This window comes from Equus quagga, chromosome 13 (assembly GCF_021613505.1).
Source record: "Equus quagga isolate Etosha38 chromosome 13, UCLA_HA_Equagga_1.0, whole genome shotgun sequence".
NCBI lineage: Eukaryota > Metazoa > Chordata > Mammalia > Perissodactyla > Equidae > Equus > Equus quagga.
The window spans coordinates 23577336-23601510 of record NC_060279.1 but is presented as its reverse complement, the minus strand read 5'-3'; the positions used below and the strand labels follow the sequence as shown (position 1 = coordinate 23601510).

Sequence of the window (24175 nt, the reverse complement as noted above, 5' to 3'; positions counted from 1 at the left end):
ACGGCTGACATCTAGACATTTACAATCTATTTTTAATGACATCCAAATGACTAAAGAATAGTTTATAACTGCAAACTTTTGTGTCTATGAGAATGACCTAGGGAGCTTATTAAAAATAGATTTCTCAGTGCTTTTCCATAGGTTCTGATTCTGTGTGTCTGGGGTTAGGTCCAGGAATCTGCATTTTAAATAAGCACCCCAGAGGATTCTGATGCAGGCTATCCAATGACCACATTTTCAGAAACCTTACTCTTGAGAACTAGAATTTAGATTGTTATGTACTGCATATCTATCCTGTGCTCAGTAGGGGATACAGAGATGTACAATAACCGAGCTCTTGCTCTCCTGGTGTTTACAAACTTTCAGGGGAGAAAGAGCATAGTGCCATCTCTGAGGTATGTGAATGACAGGTCCTCAGGGTGTCATTGATAATAAATACTACAGGAATGTGAAGAAGGAAAGCATCACTTCTGGCCAGATATCATGAATGACTTCGTTAAAGACAGGGGTTGACCTGGGGTTTGAGGAAAAGATAGGTTTCAACAAGATGGGGAAAAAACAGATTACTTCAAGATGTTGGAAAAGTAAAGACTGAGTCAAGGAAGCGCAACAACTGCTTTTAGGGGATCAGGATGTGGAATGACATGTCTGAACTGAAAAAAGAGTTTGTGTAGGGACATTGTGGGATTTACGCCTGGAAAGATAACTAGGAATTAGATTGAGGAGAGCCTTGAATTTGGACTCTATTTTGTAGGTATGGGGTGGTTCTTCAAATGTGCAAACAAGACGAAAGTGGAGTTTTTAAAGACTGACCTGGCAGTGAAGCTGAAAGCCCTGAACTCTGTTCAGCGGTCAGTTGTGCAGACTGTGAAGAAGGCCAGGTCTGAATGCTTGTGAAGGCAGGTTCAATACGGTCTGGAACGTGACTGGATGAGAAACAGAAAGGTTTCAAAGACACTGCTGAGGTTTGAACCTCTTTGACAGGGCGGATAGTGTGCAATTTCACCATTCAGTGCATCTGAGGAACGAAATGTTTCAAGGTAGTAAGTTTGGCTCTAGATACACAATCCAACTTCTTACCCCAAGTTGGAATTTTCTGTAAATATACTCAGGTCGCTTTGCTTAAATATACGGCAGCTATTTTTATTATGTCGAAAGGAAAAGGTCTGGAGCTCGAGGGAGAGCAATGGAGATTTGGGTCCACTAGCGCAAAACTGCGCAAAACTGTCAAAGGGAGACAGACTGTTCAGCTCATTTATTTTTTTATTTTTTAGGCTTAGTAATTTTTATACTCCTCCTACTCTGCAAGTGTTTATTTTTACGTAAATGACAACTCAATTTGTGAACTTTGTTTAGTACTTTCCATACTTTGGGTAGTGAGCATTTTGTAATAGGTTAGAGAGACAACATTTGGTTCCCTTTGCGTATTCAGCATACACACATCAGCTCACTTATTTTTATTAGGCATCGTTATACGGAAAGCACTGCACAAAGAACTAAGATGACCAGGCCTCGTCCTTAAGAAGTTTAAAATCTAGACAGGATCTGCAAGGAAGGGATCCCAACAAGAGTAAATGGCAAGCTCGCAAATCCACAAACCACTGAATCAGCGAATTTGTACTCATTCTGTTGGAATAGTTGAAGGCCTTCAGCTGAAAACGAGTGAAAATTAGTGGGATACTAGATCGGGCATGAGAAACCTCTTCTTGGAGGGTGTGGATTTGGAGAACTCTTTTAAATTGTTGACGCTAGATTGCCCAAACCGGGGGCGAGAACAATTCTCGGGAACCGCGGTAACTGAACCACTAGAGAGCTACAAATTTATTCTGCAACTACCAATTACGAGGCTCAGGGCCCGTGAGCCTCCACGGTCCGCCCAGAAGTCCAGTACCTCGCTCCGATTGGACGAACTCACTTCCTCGCTTTCCCCCGGGCTCCTTCGCCGGTCAATCCACTGCTCGTTCCTCCGCCTGACCTTTGCTCCGCCCCTTTCCAGTGACGTAACACCTGGCACTCTTTCCCGCCCCAGTCCTCACTGCCGCTTCAGTGCCTCATTGGCCAGCAGAGAGGGAATGGAAGGGGCATTCTATTTCGCTCTCTAAACTACCCCCGTCTAGTTTTCTGGTCTTCTCATAGGCTGTTCAGAGAGCAATTGTAGCCTGGAGCGGCCGCGCAGGCGTGCAAAGGTGCTCGCTGGTGGAGGGGCTCTTCCCCTCCACCCAAAGAGAATTCATTAGGCTGCTGTGACGCCAGCGGCGGTCCGCTCGCCGTCTTCACTTACGATTGGCTGTGGCCGAAGTCCGTCACACAACCACGCCCCATTCCCCCTGCCTAACCCCCCCAGCTTGACAGACCTTCCAGGAGGCCACGCCTCGCTCCGGCCCGCCGCTGAGCCCTGCGATTGGCTGAGGGAGCTGGCATGCTTTCCCACCCCCTACTCCCTGCCGAGCATCGGAGAGGCCGGCGGGACCCCGCGGAAGTTGTCAGTCAATCTCCGCCCTCCCCACCCCCCGCGAGGCCCCTCCCCCGGGCCGCGCGCCCTGGCGCGCGCGCGCCCACGCACACACACTCCCCCTTTGCCTGTACCCACCAGCTTCTCAAGTTGTAGCTGTCGCTCGCTGGGGCTTCTCCGTGGGCGGCGGAAGGGCGCGTGGGGGAGGGGGTCCTGACCGCCCGCCGGTGTGAGAAGCGACGGTGTGAGCGCCCAGGGCCGGGGCGGCGGGTTCCCGTCCCGGGAGATGAGGGGCCGGCGCTGACAGGGAAGAGCGGGCACCGCGGCGGTGGCGGCGGCTCGGAGGGGACCCGCGATGGCTGCGCCTCGGAAGGAGGCTCCAGGCAGGGCGGGCTGCACTGGCAGCGCCCACTGAGGTGCTGGCCGGCCGGCCGGCTGGCGACCTGGGCTGAAGAGACGAGAGGCGCGCTCCGCGCCCGCACCCCCGCGCCCTCGCCTCAGTTGTCTAAACTTCGGGCTCCCTTCCACCCGCCCGCCGCGCCCGGAGTCAACAACTTCTTCACCCCCCTCCGCCCCCGCCCTTGCCTCCGTCAGCCCCGGGAGCTCGCCGCGCGGCGGGGACCAGGAACCTCCGGCCCTGAGATGTGGCCGTGAGGCGTCGGCGGGCGGCGAGGAGAAGCTCGGCGGCGCCGGGAGCTCCCGGGAGGGCGGTGTGGCCGGGGGGGACAGGGCGGCGGGGCGCGGGCTTTGCGCGCCTCGCCCCCGCCTCCTCCTCCTGCCGCTGCCCGTTCCGCGCAAGCAGCAGCCGGAGCTGCCAAGCGCCAGGGCCGCGGAGATGTCGTCGTCGTCGCCGCCGCCGCCGGCGGGGGCTGCCAGCGCCGCCATCTCGGCCTCGGAGAAAGTGGACGGCTTCACCCGGAAATCGGTGCGCAAGGCGCAGAGGCAGAAGCGCTCGCAGGGCTCGTCGCAGTTCCGCAGCCAGGGCAGCCAGGCGGAGCTGCACCCCTTGCCCCAGCTCAAAGGTAACCTCCGAGGGCGCCGCCGGGAGGGAGCGCGCCGGCAGGGCCCTCGCCTTCTGGGCTTCCTTCTGCCCCGCCGGGGCTCGTCGTGCGAGTCGTGTTCTCCACGCTGCCTTGGCATCTCCCCCGTCTTTGATTCCAACAGGTCTGGTGTTGAGAGTCCTGCTTCTTCTCTTTCTTCTCCCGGATTCGCCTTAACTCGGCCCGTCTCGGAGGAGGCCAGCACCTCCTCCCCACCTGCGCGCTCGCTTACCTGCCCTTGAGCTTGCAACTCTCCTCCTGCGTCCCGAGCTGGAGTTCTTCCCTCGTCCCGCCGGCTTGCCCTTCCCCATCTTGCTTTAACGAACTGTCTTACCTCCCGACCTTCACTTTCCGGTGACCCTCCTGCTCTTTTCGGACGCTCTTACCTAGTCCTTTACTTTCCGGTTATCAAGCGTCTGCACCCACCCTCTCCTCCACTCCCCTTCCCATTGATTGTTCCGAAGAGTCATCCGACCGGGAATCATTGCAAACAACATTTAAGAGTTACCTGACCTTTAGATTTATTTATAAAGAAAAAGCCTAAAAATCTGACCATTGGAGTGTCTTATTTCCTGGATCGTTAGCTTTAAACGTTATCCTTTAGCTTAAAGAATAGAAAGACTTAAAATACCCTATTGCCTGAGAAGATATCCACGGTAAATGTGGAGAAGTGTAAAGGAGTTGGTGATGTTGCTTTGCAGGGGAATGGGAACTTAGTTCACCAAGCAGTGATGCCAGGGACTTTGTAGGTTTGTACAGTGATTCAGATTGATATCCGTGCCTAATGCCTTGCAGGAGAACTTGGCACTCCTTTTGACTCACTTACTATTTCCCACTAGGTTTAGGGGATTTTTAATACATTGTTTCCTGGTGTTCTAGTTTGTTCTTTGTTAATTACTACCGTTTGGTGTTGTAATTTTAATGTCAGCGTTTTTTTATGAGAGAGAAATCATCACGAAACAAGATGATAGTGCTCCTAGATTTAAAACAGTTTTTCCACAAAAGAAACCTGATAGAAATCTAGATCATCTTCTTTGCAAGGCCAGGAAATGAAAGGTTCATACTAAAATAGATAAGTGTTGAATAGATTTTTCAATCCATTTCAGCCACTTCAAGGCCAATCTGGTTGCAATTTGTCCTCGGGCGTGAATGCAGCCTTAGTTTGGCTAGGAGTCTAAAGAAAACCCCAGATCAAATCACAGTTGACCTACAATAGCTCTGGAACCCCATTCAGACCCTACAGTGCCCTGCCTCTTGGGGTGCTTCTAAATGAAGGACGTCCTACAGCCAGACTCAGACTGGCTTCTGAAAGGTTTAATTAAAATATGTGTATCCTGTGGTATCGCATTTATCTCTGGGTCTTTAACATACAAAAATTGTTACAATTTACATATTGCAGTCAATGGTAAACCACAATGGTAGACATTGCCAAGACTTCCTTGAGTGAATTCTTGAGGCAGTTAAAGACCTATACCTTGGGTCAGAGGTATAAAAGAATATCATCTTAACTGTTAGGACATTGAATTACTATTCATGGATTTTAAGTTTTAAACTTAAAACATCATAGCTATTTTTATATTATTGATTTTTTCATTAAATTTTCAAATTATTTTTAAAGTTTGAAGTTTTGTTGCTAGTGTTTTTCTTTCATATTTATTTAATTTGCTTTTTAGTAAGGGATTGTGGTTCCTTAGTATTGTCCTTGTTAATATATTTACTTTTATTTAATGAACATAATTAAATATTAAATGTGGTTGGTTCAAGCCAGGAGATGCAGCTTTAATACATGTTGTTCTTAAAAGCCTAGGGGAAATATGCAGTCAGTAGTCATTTAAGTTATATGGTGTATAGTTCAACAAGTTGAAGGTGCGATTCAGTGTTTTATTTATAGTATTTGGTCACTAGTAACGAAAAAAATAAAATTGGAACTTTAATTCTGTGTACTTTGCATGAAAATATAGTATTCTTTCTAAGGAAAGTTATGTATTCAAGATAAATTTATGCAAATTTAATTGAAGAAATAAGACTCTTACATGGATTACTCACTTACAGGGAAAACTACTTTTACTCCAGATGCCAAAATGCTCGAAAAGTTATTATTTTGTTTTACAATTCACTTGGTACTTCAGCAGTGTACTTGATACCGTAGGATTGTGTGCTCTTTTTCTGTCAGTAGTAGTTTTTTCCATTTGTGGCCTTAACAAAACCAATGGAAAGCCCTTTAATATGTATATGAAAGAGAATTTTTCTTCCTGCTCTGAAATACAACCTTACTGTGGAGTGATTCACATACCTGTGGGCATCCAAGATCTTTCAAGTGTTTATACCCAACCTGCTTGTGTTACACTTTGTCCACATGGATCTAAACTGGAAAGGTGCCAGCTATTTCCTCAATGCATACTATGGGTAAGGATTAACAAAATAATGCAACTTTTTCATCTATAAGAAGTTTATGTAAAATCACTTAGTAAGTGGGTTGTAGGATTTTAGTGGCAAAATGTTCAGAGTAAATTCTTTGTTTTGTTATAGAAAGTATTTAATAACAAGCCTTGTTAAAAGAATATTTTTAAAATGAGAAACTATGTGGGTCCTGAAAACTAAACTGCCTTACATTGTATAGCTTGAGAAATTTTTTTTCAAAACTCTTTTAAAATTTCTTACTATGTTAATTCTAGAAGCTCCTCTGAGAACTAGGTACTAGAAAATAAAAGTAGGAGCATCTTCTCAATCATTTTTTCTGTATTTAAATTTGCGTTAGTATAGGACTTAATTTTTCTACCTTAAACTTTTCCTACGTGGAACCAGCCTACATGCCCAGAAACTGATGATTGGATAAGGAAGATGTGGTATATATACACAATGGAATACTACTCAGCCAAAAAAAAAGACGAAATTGGCCCATTCACAACAACGTGGATGGACCTCGAGGGCATTATGTTAAGCGAAATAAGTCAGTCAGAGAAAGACGAACTCTATATGACTCCACTCATAGGTGGAAATTAGTATATTGAGAAGGAGATCTGATCGGTGGTTACCAGGGAAAAGGGGGGGTGGGGGGAGGGTACGGAGGGGGAAGTGGTGTACCCACAACCTGAGTAACAAAAATGTACAACTGAAATCTCACAAGGTTGTAATCTATCATAACATTAATTAAAAATAAAAAATAAAAAAAATAAATAAATATTTATATGAAAAAAAAAAAAAACTTTTCCTGTGGTAACCAACAGTTAAGAAACCTCACTTCTAAAAAATCTGTTATTCACAATAGGAAGTTTTTTACTCTGTTTAACCTATTTTGTTTAATTCTTTGGAAGGATTGCCTTGGTAAAGTAGTAGATGTCTTACATTTATATAACATTTAACGTTTACAAATTATTTTACACTTTATTGTTTCAGTTATAAAAACAGTATTGCTCATAACAAGTGAAACAGTCCAAAGGTATATAACTCCTAATTCCTGAAGTCTCTTGCTTTTTCACATGTACTAAGATAGTGCTGTTGGGTGACAATCCACAGCTCAGTGTATTTATACAAACGTTATATTTCATTGGGTTATCCCCACAACTCTGTGCAAGACCAGTATTATTTCTGTTTTATTGATGAGAAAGTTCAGGCTTATATGCTTAGTTTCAGGCCTGTGATTATTTATCTTTATGGTGTTGCAACACCAGTACCCAGGTCAGATGATTTCAGTATTTTTGCTGCTAACCTACTTTATGAAAATTGAAGCAGTGCAATAGAAAGAGTTGGGTCATTGAGGTCAATCCTGAGTCAAGGGTAAATTTTTAATCTTTCTGAGTTGTTTTCCTTATCTGTAAAATGGGGATAATACCTTCTATCTCACCAGGATTGTGAGGATTAAGTGAAATAATGTAATTAAAGTGCCTAAAAATAGGAAGTCAAAGAATGTTAGCTCTCATTCTCTTTGATATTTGAAAATACAGATTAAAAATATTTTTAAATGGGTCACATAAATAGTAAACTTTCCTAGTGTACTTAAAGTATGATTTCATTTATAATCAGTTTTCAGATATGATTTATATGAAGTGAGGTGAAGCTGTAACATTTTTCAGCTTAAGTGTGGTAGTGGAAATAGGGTACAGTCAGACTCTTTAAAATATTAGAAACTGAAGTTTGAAGTTTTTTACCAAGCAAAGAAATCGAATTAATCAGTAGAATTGTATAGATGTGCATTTCTCATAGGAGACAGCCAGTAGATAGCAAAGAACAGAATGAAACTGGTTTTGAGATTCAAGTCCCCTTCAGATGAGGTAAAGAACTTCCCAAGTAGCTAAGATTCTTTGTTGATATATTCTTAGAAACTGGGTCCCACTGGGATATCAAGGCTAGTAACAGTGTTGCTGATTTGAAGAGGCTTGCTTACTTTTAGGGAAAAAATTTTTTTTCTTTCCTTGAGGTATGTGGTCTTTTAGGGTAACTGGAACAAGAACACTGACATGATCTGGTTTCATAACTATCTTTTTTTGTTGGGGGAAAACACTACTGCTCATTCATGTCTATTGCTGACCTTCACGTGGAGGGAAAACTTTTCTATTTAAGTCTAATTTAATATCTTAAGAATTCCTATTTAGGGGCTGGCCTGGTGGCTCAGCGGTTAAGTTTGCACGTTCTGCTTCTTGGTGGCCCAGGGTTCGCCGGTTCAGATCCCAGGTGCGGATGCGGCACCACTTGGCACACCATGCTGTGGTAGGTGTTCCACATATAAAGTAGAGGAAGATGCGCATGGATGTTAGCTCAGGGCCAGGCTTCCTCAGCAAAAAGAGGAGGACTGGCAGTAGTTAGCTCAGGGCTAATCTTCCTCAAAAAAAAAAAAAAAAAGAAAATTCCTATTTAGAGTCAAGTTTCTTTTCCCCTCAATTTTATTACCTCCTCTGATTCTTGATTGAATTTTGGATGATTTTATGAAGTGTCTAATTGAATAAAGTGATAATCCAGTAAAATGTATTTAGTAAAATAGTGTGATGTTTGGGATAGAGCTCCATCCTGTGAGTAGTAGACTGGAGTTGTCTTCCTGCATCATTGATGAGTCACAATTGCTTTGGGCTAGCTGTTTAACCCCTTTAAACTTCAGTTTGATCGTTTTTATTTGTAAGAATAACATTTTCCCCTGATAAAAATCACAAAGATGAATTAGTCCTCAATGAGTTATTTTCCCTCTTTGGATGACAAAGACAGGTTTATCAACAAAAATAATACGTTTGAGAAATAGATTTTTGTGCTTTATTTTTTTAAACTTAACTTTTTAAATTGTAAAAAGCTGGGCGTAGAGACTAGCTTTTCTTATTTTTATGTGTTGTAACACTCTGGTTCTCAATCCTGACTGTGCTTGGAGAGCTTCAAAAAATATCACTGTCTGGGTCCCACCCTTAAGAGATTCTAAATTAATTGGTCTAAGGTAGGATCCAGGCATTTGTACTTTTAAAAGCTCCTGGGGTGCTTCTGATGTGCAGCAGGGGTTGGAATCACTAGTTTAGCGTTGTCTATCTATTGATTTAATTCATTAATTGAGACTTTGTCCTTTTGCCTCTGATACTCGTGGCTCATTACCCAGCCTATTAACATTTCCTGCCCTCACTTCACCTCCTGCTATTTACTTTTCACTCTCTTAACTTTGCTGCCCCCTATGGCTAATCAGCTGCTTTCCTGAAGGGGATAGTGCTGTTAGATTCTGGAGTTTTAGCTATGATGAGATGATTCTATCTATTGAATTTTGCTGTAGTTATCATAATTAAAACTCAATTATTATTTGATACTAGGTGGTCAGTTTTTATTTTCTTTGTGATTTTTGGAGCTGTGGCTGAGCTGTCAAGTACAAGTGAGAACATACATAAAGGTTTACCTAGTTTTAATCCCATCATTCAGGGTATCGTGATGATTCTAACCACTTTGGAATGTAAAACTGATAAGCTCAAAGCATATAATTTTAGAACTAATATTACTACTGTATATGTTGAATATTAAGTATTAAACAAATGAACTATTCTTTTTTTTTTTTTTTTTTTGAGGGAGATTAGCCCTGAGCTAACATCTGCCAATCCTCCTCTTTTTGCTGAGGAAGTCTGGCTCTGAGCTAACATCCATGCCCATCTTCCTCTACTGTATGTGTGGGACACCTACCACAGCATGGCTTGCCAAGTGGTGCCATGTCCGCACCCAGGATTCGCCAAAGCGGAACGTGCTAACTTGACCACTGCACCACCAGTTCAGCCCCCAAATGAACTATTCTTGAACTTAACTGTGTTTTTGGTCATTGCTTATATTTATTTAATATCAAGAAGTATTTTTCTCCAGTGTCTTCAGTTCTGTCATCTTAATCTTGACCACAGTTTTTATCAAAGGTAGGGCAGTGACGACCTGGAGCCACTTACGTTACAAATCCTTGTTTTGTCTTTGGCCTTTCTGCTGACCAGTTTGAATAATACTTATATTTGTTGATTTGTTGTTTTGAGTCAGTGTTCAGTTGTTGTGTAGTGGTGTTCTCTCTCCAGAATGAGATGGTAACATTTTTGTGAAAGCAGAAGTCATTTGTGTTTTCAAATCCCATTATGGTACCAAACACTGTATTGTGTGCATAATAAATGTGGTCATGTAGATAGCATCACTGTTTCAATGAGGAAATTACCTATTGGTTGTCTTCTGGACCTCCTCCCTTTATCTCCCTCCACCCCCCCACCTAGTTATTGGTTGTGCTTCTTTCAGTGATGTTGGGTGCTATCTACCAACAGATTGGTTCTCTTCTGTTTTGTTTGTTTTATTATATTTGTGCCTAAATCTGGTTCAGAGTTTTAAAGTAAATAAATTCTGGGTTTTTAATACCGTAATAGTAAATGTAGGTTTAAAACAAAGGCTTCTTTACTCTTCTATTTTGTGTTTTGTAAATGACTGGTATAAGGTGACATGTAACATTATTGATAGATATCTTGCTAGAAGGATGTTGCGTAAGGTTTGTGTGGGCAGGTAATACTGGGTTGACTCCCAGATGTGGACATGTGTATATAAACATTGAATGAACTGAAATAGTTTTCAGTAGTTTCTAAATTTGAGGTACAATCTTTATTTATAAGGATGTCCTTGAAGGAGATGAAAGGAACAGATTTTAAATATAGAATTACTTTTAGTGCATTATTATGTGACAGGGTACCTAAATGCTTTGCTGAAAAAGTTTTACATGAGAGGCTAGGTTTATGCAAAATAAGCACTGCTTGTCTGAGCACGATATTGACTAATAAGCAGTTTCAAACCTCCTTTTTGTGTATATCTTTTTGAACTCTTCCCCGAAGGAATTTATTTCTGTGGGCTGTTTGAGTAATAGTGAATTTTAGAGATTCTGCAATTTTGGTCAGATTTCCTAAAGAAACCTATCATGGATGTTTTTTGGAAGGGGGGTTAGTTTGCTGAATATGATGGGCTCACAAGATAAAATTCAGAGAACCTATTTCTAACTTGGATACTGAAGGCAAGGGATTTCTTGGGAACACACTCCTCCTACTGGAATGGTGATGCTAATTGCATCTACTATACCCTTACTGTGATGTTACATCTAGTTGAGCCTTCCATTGCTGAACTGGGACCACACAAGTCATTCTAGTTTAGCTTTCATTGGGAGTCAGTTTCACTCTTGTTCTAAGTAAATAGCCATCTTGTCATTTCATCAGAGAAGCTTTTTTAAGGTAGGGAGGAAAGTAAGAGATTTTTAAGCTCTTAGATACTCTCTTGGATTTTGCTTAGTTACTGAATAAACTGTCTAGACAATAGCTAAAAAGATGTTAAATGTCTGAAACAAGAATTCTTTAATGACTAGACTTAGAATTTGTAGTTCAGGAGTATCAAATCTTAAATACAGCTTAAAAAATTATATATTTTCTCTGTTTAATTGGTTTTGCCTTTATTTCACACTCATTGGTAAAGGATATTCTAGAATTATAGCTCTTATCAGAAGTTGATAATTATTTGAACTCATTGTTAATCTCATGACTAAATTGATAAAGTGAAAAAGATGAGACAGTTTTTGTTGTAAACTCTGAATTCTAATTTAGCAACACTGGGGTTTTTTTTAGCAATTTTTCAGACAGACTTTTCTAAAGATGACTATCTTTTGAAGTCGTAAGTAAAATAACGTATAACGTCTGTAGGAATATGTATCTGCCTTTTTTTTTTAAACTCACACTACCATTCTTCATTTAATTGGCTAGAGGAAAAAGATTTTGTTTACCTGCTGTCAAACTGGATACATCCTTTGCTTTCAAAATCTAGTACAGAAATATTTTCCTCTCTTTGATGTCTACAGTGCTTAAAATTTAGGTGTACCATTGTAGAGATTAAAACTTTACTTAGTAAAGTGAATAAAATGATGAATGCCTTCTCTTTTCAAACCAAATGTCTTTAGGAGCATGTAGTTTGGGGGAATATAGACATGTAAGCAAGCAGTTTCAATGAGTGTGATGAGAGTAAGTGCTAAGAGGCTAGTCCCCATGTGAAGGACCCACCCCAGTTTTGGTATGTGAGGAGGGAGATCAGGTAAAGCTTCCTGGAGAAAGTGACAGGTAAACTGAGACCTAAAACACCAGAGGTGTTAGGTCAAGACAGGTGGGGTAAGAGGTCCACATAAAGGACAAAATGTGTGGCCCCAGAGGTGAGTGAGCATAGCATATTTTGGGAACTGCCAGCAGTCTGTGTGGCTGTGATAAAGAATATTGTAATAGAGAACTGGGTAGAGCAGAGACTAGAGCAACAATTAGGGTCTAGGTCATTGTCTTGATGCCCTGTATTGTGTTTATTCCTGACAGTGGTATGAATTGTATTGGGAGATGGGAGAGAGGAACACTAGTTAGGATGCTGGCACAGTAATCCAGACAAGAGATGAAGGTGACCCTCTCTAAGTGGGGATTGGGTGGTATCACAGTCAGGACTTGGTGAGAGGGAGGAATTAATGATGATACATTTCTAACTTGGGCAACAAGAGGTATGATAGCAGTTTACTGAAAGGGAAAGGGAGAGGAAGTTCAGATGTGAGAGAAGATAATGGTTCTTTGGACAGGTTGAAGTCCCTGTGGGAAATCAAAGTGAGGCTGTCTAGTAGGAAGTTAGATATTTGGGTCTAGAGCTAAGTAGAAAGATCTGTGCTAGAGATAACAATTTGGGAGTCTTTAGATTAAAGCTGGCATTTGAAACAATGTAAGTAGAAGCAACTGCCCCACTGGAAGTGTGAAGAATGAGAAGAGGCCAAGGAATACCATCTTTAGATGATTATCAAAGGGAAAGGAGTAACCATGAGGCAAGAGAGGCTGTTTGAGTGGAGACAAAGGAAGACAGGAGAGAGTAGAGACAGGCAGTCAAGGGAAGATAATCTTTTTAAAAATGGAGGTTGGGGGTAACTGAAAAGAGCTGTTGACAAGTCAAATAAGAAATGAAAAGTTTCCACGGGTTTGGCAGTCTTTAGGTAACATTCGTGACTTGAGAGGAGTTTCAGAGGATTGATAGACTTGAAATTTCGGTAAGGTGAGGAGTGAATGAAATTGTGAAAGCCAAGTCAGTAAGTATGGACATCTCTTTCAGAAAGCTTGACAGTTAAAAAATATGTATCACTTTAGCTGCTGGATGGAGAATGGATTGTAGCATTACTAGGTTTTTAGAAGGATGACCAGTTCGGAGGTTGTTTTAATAGACTAAGTGAGACATGTCTTGGGCTAGGGTAATAGCAGCAGAGATGGAGCGAAAAAGATGTATTTGAAATATCTTAGATAGGGCTTGTTAATGAATTGTTTGTGCGGAGATGGAGAAGGAAGGGTAGGAGTCCAGGGTGAATCCCAGGTGTTTTAGCTTGGACCACTGAGTCGGTAGGTCTACCACCATTGAGAAGAAATACATGTGAGAAGGAACCAGATAGAGAGGAAAAATCCAGAGTTGCATTTTGGAAATTTTAAGTTTGAGATGTCTTGGAAACTCAGATGTAAATATCAAATAGACTTTTAGATGTGTGAATCACAGGTTGCCCATATGGTAATTTCTATGACTTTTAAATATTAATTACAAGATTTCCAGGTTTGTTTATTAGAAAATGTCCATAGTTTGGGATGCTGGCCACTTGATCTTCTGGTGAAATTGAGATGATCTATTTCCCTATTTAATGGAATGGGTGTGTACACCAGATGGTATATGTATGAGGGAGATCACAAAATATTTTGGGACGAGTGAGTGAATAAGGTCAGAGTTAGTTGGCAGTTTTCTGCATTTAGACTATAAGTTAAGAACTCCAAGACCTGAGATCCATATCTTTGTCCACAGCATTTAGGTAGTCAGTGCTTGGTTTAAATACTTATTAAATGAAATAATGAAGCAAAGCTATTAAATTGATTTAAAGAAAGACACCATTTTATGTCATGCAGTAATTCACAATTTTATGACTTAAAACCGAGTAATGTTTACATACAGCCCCAAACTTAGCATTTTGTTGATAGAGAAACCAAAACAGGTAGGTTATATTTTTGTGCAAGTCATTTATAGCTCAGTATCTTCTCAATTGGTTATTGATTCTTCCTCTATAATATTAAACTGAAGGTGTGTATTACCACTGCTAGAAAATAAGGTGCTAATAAGTGCAAAGTAGAAATATTTGTAATTGAAAGCCTTACCAAGATACTGATTTAGGTCCTGGGCAAGTAGGCCAGTGTTGAACATAGGTTTTTCTAAGAACCTTTAAAGCAGAGGATCTTTATTTCTTAACTTCTTCTGATATAAAAAAGCTTCATTGATCTTCTTTGGGGTCTCCCTTTTAGCACTGGTGCTCTGTTTTTAAGGTAGTTTTTATTGGAGAACATTTGTTTTATGAATGAGTACTGAGAAACATATGAAGTGAACTTCTAATCACTCAACACATTTGTGTCAGAGTTAGGTTTATAATTTGGAGTCATTACTCAAAGTTATAATCTGTAGTTAGCATTTTGAGGAATTATGGAATATCAGGAACTGATTAGACTCTGTCTACTCTTTTTTGCCTCTCTGTTGGAAATTCTGGATATATTTCAGTCCCCTACTACACAAGCTATGTACACACATTTTTGAAAACTTTTTTTTTTAACTGTAGCCACATTAGTGTAGCACTGCCTTTCTGATCATTATTTCCCAACTCGAGGGAAGAAAATGGGGCACAATAAGTGAGACTTGGATATAAAATCAACTGGGCAAATTCATCTCTCACTTTAGTGATTTTATTCTCCTGCTAACACCTCCAGAAAAACTGAAATTAGGCAATATGTCGTCTTCTTAAGTAGTTTTCTGCATACATTTATGCTTCCAGTGAATGAACCAGCCTAACTTTGAATCCAAAGTAGGAATAAAATAGCAAATGTAACAATGAAATGCTTTTAAGGTGCATTTAATTTTCACAGTCATATTTCCTTCATGGGAAATTTCTGTCATTCATGTAGGAAAAGTAAAAGTAACCCAGTTTTTCCCTAGATATCAGAGACCCAGGCACTGATTTTGATATTTCCTATATTTTGATATTCTGTTTTTAATTTGGACCACCTGGATGACCTTACATATAACATATTTTAATATTTTGAGAACTGCTTTTTTTTTTTTAAGATCTAGAAAAGTAGCTTTTCCTGTGGAATAGGAATGACTATTTTAGGATATAATACTTGCTATGAGTCATGAGTGAGTCTCAGTTTTCATGGTTTTCTAAAATAAACTCATTTAAAGACTATGCAATGAGAAATGTCATATTCTTAACTACCCTATTTCTTTTATAATGGCCTTATTATTTTTGTAAAAGCTTATAAACTTACTGTTAAAATCAAGACAAAAGAGAATCTTATGAAGACTGAGGAAAGTTCTCTTAAAATTTTGAGCATCTTCCGATATTTTCCCATTAGTGGGACTATGTAACATAGGCTGTTCTCTGTAACCCATTGTTTTTAGTTTAATAGAATATTATAAGTAGCATATTTTCTGAAAGAAAAAAATTAAAATCAATTTAGAATTGTTTCTGAATAAAGTTTTTGTTTCTGGAAATACTGAATCAAATCATCTTAAACCTTGATTATAAAAATTCCTTATATTAAAAGGAGAGGAAATATCTAAGAGTACTAGTATTTAATTTTAGGGAGGTTACACATGTATCTCTTAGAAAATCCAATTAAAAGAATCCATCATCTTCTCAGAAAATATCACATACAATATTTTGTATATAATTTCAGAGTTCTTGGATTCCCCACCACCACCCTGAAACCCATCTGTGGTCTGATGGTGGAGGAAAGTCGGGTGTTTGTAGACCTTAGGCCCTGCTCTAGAGACTTGAACAATCTTGTTAAAATAGGTAATTCTTTTTCTTAAGCAAGTATTTCTTAGAAGTTACAGGTAAGAGTGCTGTTAAATGGAACCTTATAGCAGCTGTCAAAACTGAAAATAGTTATTCCATCTATAAAGATCTGCTTAATACTTCTTGTTCCCCAAAAGTCCCAAATAAGAAACAAAGATGCTTCTGAAAAACTGTTTTATTTAGTGAATAGCAGATTTTATATTCAAATTGAATTAAGCAGATGACACAGATATTCCATTTATTCTCCTAGAAGACTTTATTTTTCAGTATTCTGCTTCCTAAAGTCCAAGATTCTGCGTTCCAAGGAATCCATATAACATGTTCCATTAGCTCATCTTCATTCCTTATTGTTCTTTTCTACTTTATCAATAGCGGTTTTTGAATACAAAAGATAACATAGTTAAGTTTTTTGAAATAAAAATTGAACAACGTATTTTGACCCTTCTATAGTGCAATGGTTGTGGATGTATTCACATTTGAATAGTAATTGAGTAAAGCATGGGAATATTTATGCTCCTCAAAGTTTTAGATAGTATTCTAGGGTTTATCTTAAAATAATATACATTTGTATATTAGAATTCATTATCAAACTGGTAGGGTTCAGGTATTCAAATTTTCTAAAATGTGATGTCTACAGTTTTTCCCACCTTTTCCAATTTTAATGAAGGCATACATCCTTAACTAAGTTATATTTAGTTACAATGCTGTGAATCATTTGCTAATAAATGTTTCTGTTACTTTATAATAGCTTGATCCTCTAAAGTTTCAAATAAAAGCTGATTTTAGACTCTTAGTTATTAATGTTCTAGGGGTATTGCCAAAAAAAGCTACATGTCCTATATTCTGTGCCAGTTTCTTAAATTAGAATCTTGGATTGCATCCTGATCTTGTCACTGTAGTGGTATTGCTGGGTTGCTATGATACGGTGCTTGTTCTATAATTTGTGGCATGAATCCTATATGAGATCCTACTTTAGATTTCAAATATGTGAGCAGCAGGAATTGGGAATATGATACCTTTTTCCTTTAAGGAAAATTATACCTATAAAACTGTTATTTCTCTTGCAAATTGTGATAACCTGGTACTTCAAACTATTTATTCTTAGGTGTAAAATAGAGGATTAATAATTAACAACTTGAAATAATTTGGTTATCCCTAAGTAGTTTAGTTTATCACGTTGACTTTTATGAAAATGGAGAAAAAGAGGAAGGCTTTATGATAATATATTGAAATGTCAGTGTTCTTCTACTTGGTATTTGAGGTCTTGATGGAAATGAATATAGACTAGAGTTTCTGTTAAGATGGATTTGAGACTGTACCAACAAAACTACATTACAAGAGAAAACTCCAATTATCTTACTCTACTGAACTTATTTTTTTTAATTCAATGAACTGTTCTTAAAACCAACCCTATATAGCCATTTGATAAAATATTATTATTACCTTTTTCTCATTTTATGTGGTGGTTTTTGGATTTTCATTTACATATTGCACGAACATTTCTATCAATCTGATTTAGTATTATAAATTGATATAGACAGCATAAAAACAAAACAAGGGTATCACAGGCATGTGTTGTGTACACATTTGTGGTAGAATGAAGTTTATATGATTGTTGATTGGTGGCATTTGACCTTTAAACCACAATTGATCTTTAGAACTTCTACTATCTTTCAATAATGTCATGGGTATTTGATATGAAGTATTTCAGAGACCAGGACTGCATTATTTTTTCAACAGCTTTATTGAGATATAATTCACATATTATACAATTCACCCATTTAAAGTATATAGTTAACTGGCTTTTCATGTATTCAGAGATATGTGCAACCATCACTACAGTCGATTTTTGAACATTTTCATCATCTCAAAAAGAAATGCTGTACTCTTTAACTATTACACTCCCTGCCCCCTCATCTCCTTATCCTATCCTTCCTTTGTCCTAAGCAACCACTAGTCTACTTTCTGTCTCTATAGATTTCCCTATTCTGGACATTTTATATGAATGGAATCATATATGATCTTTTATAACTGGCTTCTTTTCACTTGGCATAATGTTTTCAAGGTTCTGCTGACTTTAAATAAATAGCCAATTATTTCTCCAGCAAAAATGAGTTTATTTAGGATCAGAAAAGTATTGCAATTTGGGGTCTGCAACCATGGCAAGTCATGTGCAAATCCCCAGCAGCAAAGTGAGGAGAAACTCTCATAGAGGGGAAGAGGAAATTGGGAGCACTGTTATAAAGGAAAAGTTCATCGGAGGAGACTGGGGGAGTTCAAAGTGTAGTGACTTTTCATTGGCTCCGTTGTGGCAGTCTCACATTGGCTGAGCTTTCCAGTCAGGAAGAGGAAGTCTTTATTCTTTCTGTTGGGCTCTGCTCTGGAGGTAGAGCATGAGAGCTTACCCTTTTGGCCTCCTAACTCCATTTTGATGAGGTTTCTGTTGATTAATTTCCACAGTTTGTCCATGTTGTAGCACGTGTTAGTACTTCAGTTCCTTTTATGGCTGAATAATATTCCATTTTGTGGCCTTGCACCACATTTTATTTGTCTATTCATCAGTTGATGAACATTTGGGTGTCCACCTTTTGGTTACTATGAATGATGTTGCAATAAACATTTGTGTACAAGTGTTTATATGGACATATGTTTTCATTTCTCTTGGGTATATACCTAAGAGTGGAATTGTTGGGTCATATGGTAATTCAGTGTTGAATTGCTTGAGGAACTGCTACACTGTTTTCCACCGTGGCCACATCATTTTACATTCCCACCGCCAGTTGGAGGGTTCTCATCTCTTCACATTCTCACCAATACTTGTTATTCTGACTTTTTGATTAGAGCCATCTTAATGGATGTGAAGTGGTATCTTTTTGTGGTTATGATTTGCTTTTCTAATGACTAATGATATCGAGCATCTTCTAACGTGTTTATTGGCCATTTGGTATATCTTTCTTGGAGAAATGGCTCTTCAGATTCTTTGCTCATTTTTTATCATTGAGTTGTAAGAATTCTTTATACCTTCTTGATACAAGTCCCTTTCTCTTTTCACTTTCTTAATAGTGTCCTTTGAATTACAAATGTTTTTAGTTTTGATAAAAAGTCCCAGTTATCTTTTTTTCTTACTGCTCAAACTTTTGGTGTTATATCTAAGAATCCTTTTCCAAATCTAGGTCATGAAGATTTACCCTTATGTTTTCTTCTGAGAATTTTATAGTTTAGCCCTCACATGTAGGTCTTTGACCCATTTTGAGTTAATTTTTGTATGGGATGTGATGTAAGAGTTGAGATTCATTCTTTTGCCTGTGGCTATTCATTTGTCCCAGCACCATTTGCTGAAAAGACTATGCTTTCCCCATTAAATAGTCTTGGTACCCTTACTGGAAATCATGGTTTTATTTCTGGATTCTCAGTCCTATTCAATTGATCTGTGTGTCTGTTCTTTTTTTTAGTACCACTGTCTTGATTACTGTTGCTTTGTAGTTTTGAAATGGGGAGATAGGAGTCTTCCTACTTTGTTCTTTTTCAAGATTTTTTTGGCTGTTCTGGGTCACTTGCAGTTGCAAAGGTTAGGTTATTGATTTGATATCTTTGTTCTTTCTTATATAGGCATTTATAGCTATAAATTTCCCTCTAAATACTGCTTTAGCTACATCCCATATGTTTTGGTATGTTGTGTCTTCATTTTCATTTGTCTCAAAGTATTTTCTGATTTTCCTTTTGATTTCTGCTTTGATCCATTACTTAGGAATCTGTTGTTTAATATCACATATTTGTGAGTTTCCTCAATTTTTTTCTGTTATTAATTTATAATTTTATTCCCTTGTGGTCAGAGAACATATTTTGTATTATTTCCATGTTTTTAAATTTTGAAGGGTTTGTTTTATGACCTGGCATATGGTCTGTCCTAGAGAATGTTCCACGTGCACTTGAGAATATATTTTCTCCTGTTGTTGGATGGCATTTTCTATAATAAGTATAAATTCTGTAGTGTTCTATAGAAGTCTGTTAGGTCTAGTTGGTTTATAATATTCAAGTCTTTTATTTGCTTGTCGATCTTCTGCCTAGTTGTTCTGTCCATTATTGAAAGTGAGAAATGATGTCTCCAACTACTATTGTTGAATTGTTTATTTCTGTCTTCATTTTTGTTAGTTTTTGCTTCATATATTTTGGTACTGTGTTAGTGGGTGCACATATCTTTATAATTGTTACATCTTCCTGATGAAATGACCCTTTTATCATTATAGAATGACCCTCTTTTTCTCTAATAAAAATTTTTTTTTTGTTTTAAAATCTGTTTATCTGATATTAGTATAGCCACCCCAGCTCACTTGTTGTTGTTTGCATGATATATCACTTTACATCCTTTTGCTTTCAATCTGTTTGTATCTTTGAATCTAAAGTTTATCTTTTGGAGACAGCATATAGTTAGGTCATTTTTTAAAATCCACTCTGATAATCTCTGCCTTTTTATTGAATTGTTTAGTCCATTCATATTTATCATTGTTGATATAGTTGGATTTATGGCTGCCATTTTACTTTTTTTTCTATGTGTCTCATGTCTTTTTTTTTTTCCACAAGGGAATATTTGCCCTAAGCTAATATCTGTTGCCAATCTTCCTCCTTTTTCCTCCCCCAAAGCCCCAGTACATAGTTGTGTATAGTTGTAAATTCTTCTAGTTCTTGTATGTGAGTTGCCATCACCACATGGCTACTGACAGATGAGCAGTGTGGTCCCGTGCCTGGGAACCGAACCCGGGCTGCCGAAGCAGAGCACGCTGAACTTTAACTGCTAGGCCATCCGAGCTGGCTCTTGGCTCATGTCTTTTTGTTCTGTAGTTTTCTTTTATTGCTTTTTTAGTATTAAGTGAATATTTTCCAGTGCAACATTTAAGTTGTTGAGTGCTTTTTTTCTGCTACATCCTTTTGAGTTTTTTAGTGGTTGCTTTTGGGCTTACCATATATGTGTTAACTTTTTACAGTCAGCTTCAGATTTATACTAGCTTAGTTCCAATGAGATATGGATGCATTATTTCTGTGTTCCTCTGTTTCCTTTTCCCCCTTTTTGTGGTGTTATTGTTGTACAAATACATTTATTAATGTTACAAACACACCAATACATTCTTATAATTATTGCTTTACTGTCAGTAGTTATTTCTTTAGCTCAGTACAGCTTTGCTCCCACTCACCTCCTTTGTGCTGTTATTGGTAAATATATTACAAATATATTAATTTCTATATGGTAATGTCAACAATACATATATATATTACTTTATATGGTGATTTTTGTTTAAATCAGTTGAGAGAAGAAAGAAAAATATGCCTTTATACTATCTTTTTATCGTTACGTAATTACCTTTACTGGTGCTCTTTGTTTTTTTGTATGGATTTGAGTTACTTTCTGTAGTCACTTGCTTTCAGCCTGAAGGAATTCCTTTAGTGTTTCTTGTAAGGCAGCCTGGTTAGCAATAAATTCTCTCAATTTTTGTTTATCTGGAAATGACTTTATTTTGCCTTTTGAAATTTTGCATTTTTGAAAGATAGTTTTGCTGGATATAGGATTTTTGGTTGACAGTTTTTTTCTTTGAGCAGTTTGAATATGTTATTCTGCTGTTTTCTGGCCTCTATTGTTTCTTCTGAGAAGTCAACTTTTAATCTTATCCCTTGTAAGTGACTAGAAGTTTTTCTCTTGCTGCTTTCAAGATTGTCTCCTTGTTCTTTACTTTCAGCACTTTTACTATGATGCATCTGTTTGTGGATCTCCTTGCATTTTTTCTCGTTAGTATTTGTTGAGCTTCTTGGATGTGTAGGTTAGTGTTATTCAATAAATTTGGGAAGTTTTCAGTCATTATTTCTTGAAATATTTTTTCTGCTTCATTCTCTCTTCTCCTTTTGGTACTCCCATTGTATGTATTTGGTAAACTTTATGGTGTCCTACAGGTGTCCAAAGCTCTGTTCATTTATCTTCATCTTTTTTTTCTCTCTCTCCTTCAGATTTCATAATCTCTATCGATTTGTCTTCAAAGTTCCCGAATTCTTTCTTCTGCCAGTTCACATCTACTGTTGAGTTCTTCTAGTGAATTTTTCATTTTATCATACTTTTCAATACAGAATTTTCATTTGTTTCTCTCTTTTTTTTTGAAATTCTGTCTTTTTATTGATATCTTCTATTTGATGTGACACTGTCACATCTTTACTTCTTTAGTCATGGTTTTCTTTAGTTTGAATATACTTATAGTGGCTACTTTGAAGTCATTTTCTGTTAAATCCAACATCCGGTTGCTCTCACAGGCAGTTTCTGTTGCCCCTTTTTTTCCCTTAGCGTATGAGTCATATTTTACTCATAATTTTTTGTGTGTGTGTATCTCATAATTTTTTTGTTGTAAATGGGACATTTAGATAGTATATTGTAGCAACTCTGGTTACCCCTTGGGGCTTGTTACTGTTATTTGTTTATTTGTTTAATGACTGGATGAAGTTTCCCCCCACCACAGCGTTAGCCTCTGATGTTGCTCCTCAGGGAGGCACAGCTTTGGGTATGCCAGTAGTCACCCTGAGATGATGGTGGTTTTGGCAGAACTCTCTTTGTCTTTTCCTGCCCACACTCCCAACTTTAAATTCCAGTGACTTCCAGCTGATTGCTTAATTGTTTTCAACAATGCCCTGGGGCATAAATTGTCCTACAGACTAATCCCATCAAATTCAAGCTCCTTTGAAGGAATAGTTACTGAGGTCAGTGTGTGATGTTTGTTCTGACACCAGGAGGGCTCCTCCAAGCTGTTTTTTTACCTGGTGTTCTCCTGCAACTAGCTGGCTAGTGCGTATATCCTCATTGAATCTGCTGATTTCCCCATTGTTTCTGAACCACAGCCTGCACTGTTTTTGAAAGCAGTCTTGTTTGAACTTTTCCCTGCTCTGTTGCAAATGAAGTCAGTTCCTTTGGGAGGAGATATAACAGCTGTTTTATGGTTTCTTCCCCCAGGCAACATCTCTGATCCAGGGCTCTGGACCTGGGGGTGGGGACATTGGCATGCTTTTCTCTGAGTAACGCCCCACTTTAGGAGCTGAGCATGCAATGGAGCAGGGGCAGTAGCTTCAGATCTTTTTGGCTTACCTCTTCCAAGGTGGAACCACTGCCTTACCAGCCAGGACTAAAGTAATTGGGGCCCCAGTATTCTCAGTGGTGCTGCATCAAAGCTAGAACCTCTGTTCCAGGAGTGGAGTTTGGGCAGAAAAAGGGAGCCCGTCTTCTTTCTACTGCACTGGCCTGGAAGCTAGCCTCAGTAACAAGTAACTGTGGGCAGGATGAGAAATGCCTACATCTTGTTCCTCACCTGAAGAAAGCTGTCTGCCCAGGATCTGGAGGAAGAGGGATCCCTGTGTTCTTGGCTGCGTCTCTCTGTCTGGAGTGGAGTTTCTGCCTAGCTGAGCTGGGAGGAAAGAGGGCGGTAGCTGTCTTGGTTCAAATACCACTGACTCTTGTTTTTCTTAGCAAATTTTCATAGGTTTCTTTGGATAGATGTTTCCTCATTTGCTCTTTGCCTTAGGACCATTTCCAGAGGCTTTAAAAAGTTGTTTTAAAAATATTTTTCATCAGTTTTGTTGGGGAGCAGATCTGTGGAGCTTTTTACCCTAGAAATTGATCTTCTTGTGGACTAAAATTTTAGCTTCTTCTGTAGTAATCATTAGTACCTTACTCTTATCTAGGAATTCATAGCTTTTAGATATATAATCATGCTAATAAATTTGAAAACTTAGAAGAATTGGGAAAATCTCTTGAAATAAACAGCTTTCTGAAACTGACACAAGAAGAAACAAAAATCTGAATAAGTCATATCTATTTAATTGAATCCTAATTGAAAACCCTGACAATGACATTACAAGAAATGAAAATTATAGACCAATATGCCTTATGAACATAGATGCAAAAATCTTATACAAAATATTAACAAATTGAATTTAGCAACATATAAATAGATGATACATCATGATCATGTGTGATTTATACCAGAAATCCAAGGCTGCTTTTACGTTCAAAAATGATTTGCCACGTAAATAGAATAAAAGAGAATAGTCATATCATCATTTCAACATAAATAGAAAAATAGAAGAATTCTCTCTACAGTTCATTTCTCTCTAGTACTTTTCCATGCAAGTTCTAGCCACCTCAGCAGCCCTGATCTCTCTTCTCTGTTTAGCTCAGTAAGGCTGCTTGCTGTTTTGAGGCTTCTCCCTACGCTACAATCTGAAAAGTGCTAACAGAGAGCTGGTGGAGTTGTGGGGCTCACTGTTTTCCTTCTCTCCAAGATCACAATCTCATATTCCTTGTTTTCCAGCATT

The 24175-nt window shown here is 38.6% G+C and overlaps 1 protein-coding gene across 1 annotated transcript in view; it reads left to right on the top strand.

Moving 5' to 3' along the window:
- Nucleotides 1-3142: 3142 nt before the first annotated feature.
- The window catches only part of PPP2R5A (protein phosphatase 2 regulatory subunit B'alpha), a 72072-nt gene continuing 51039 nt past the window's right edge, over nt 3143-24175 (top strand). Inside the window, exon 1 of the mRNA XM_046681523.1 lies at nt 3143-3474. Within this exon, the coding sequence (XP_046537479.1) occupies nt 3288-3474 (187 nt within the window). The 5' untranslated portion in view covers nt 3143-3287. The remainder of the gene's footprint in view (nt 3475-24175) is intronic.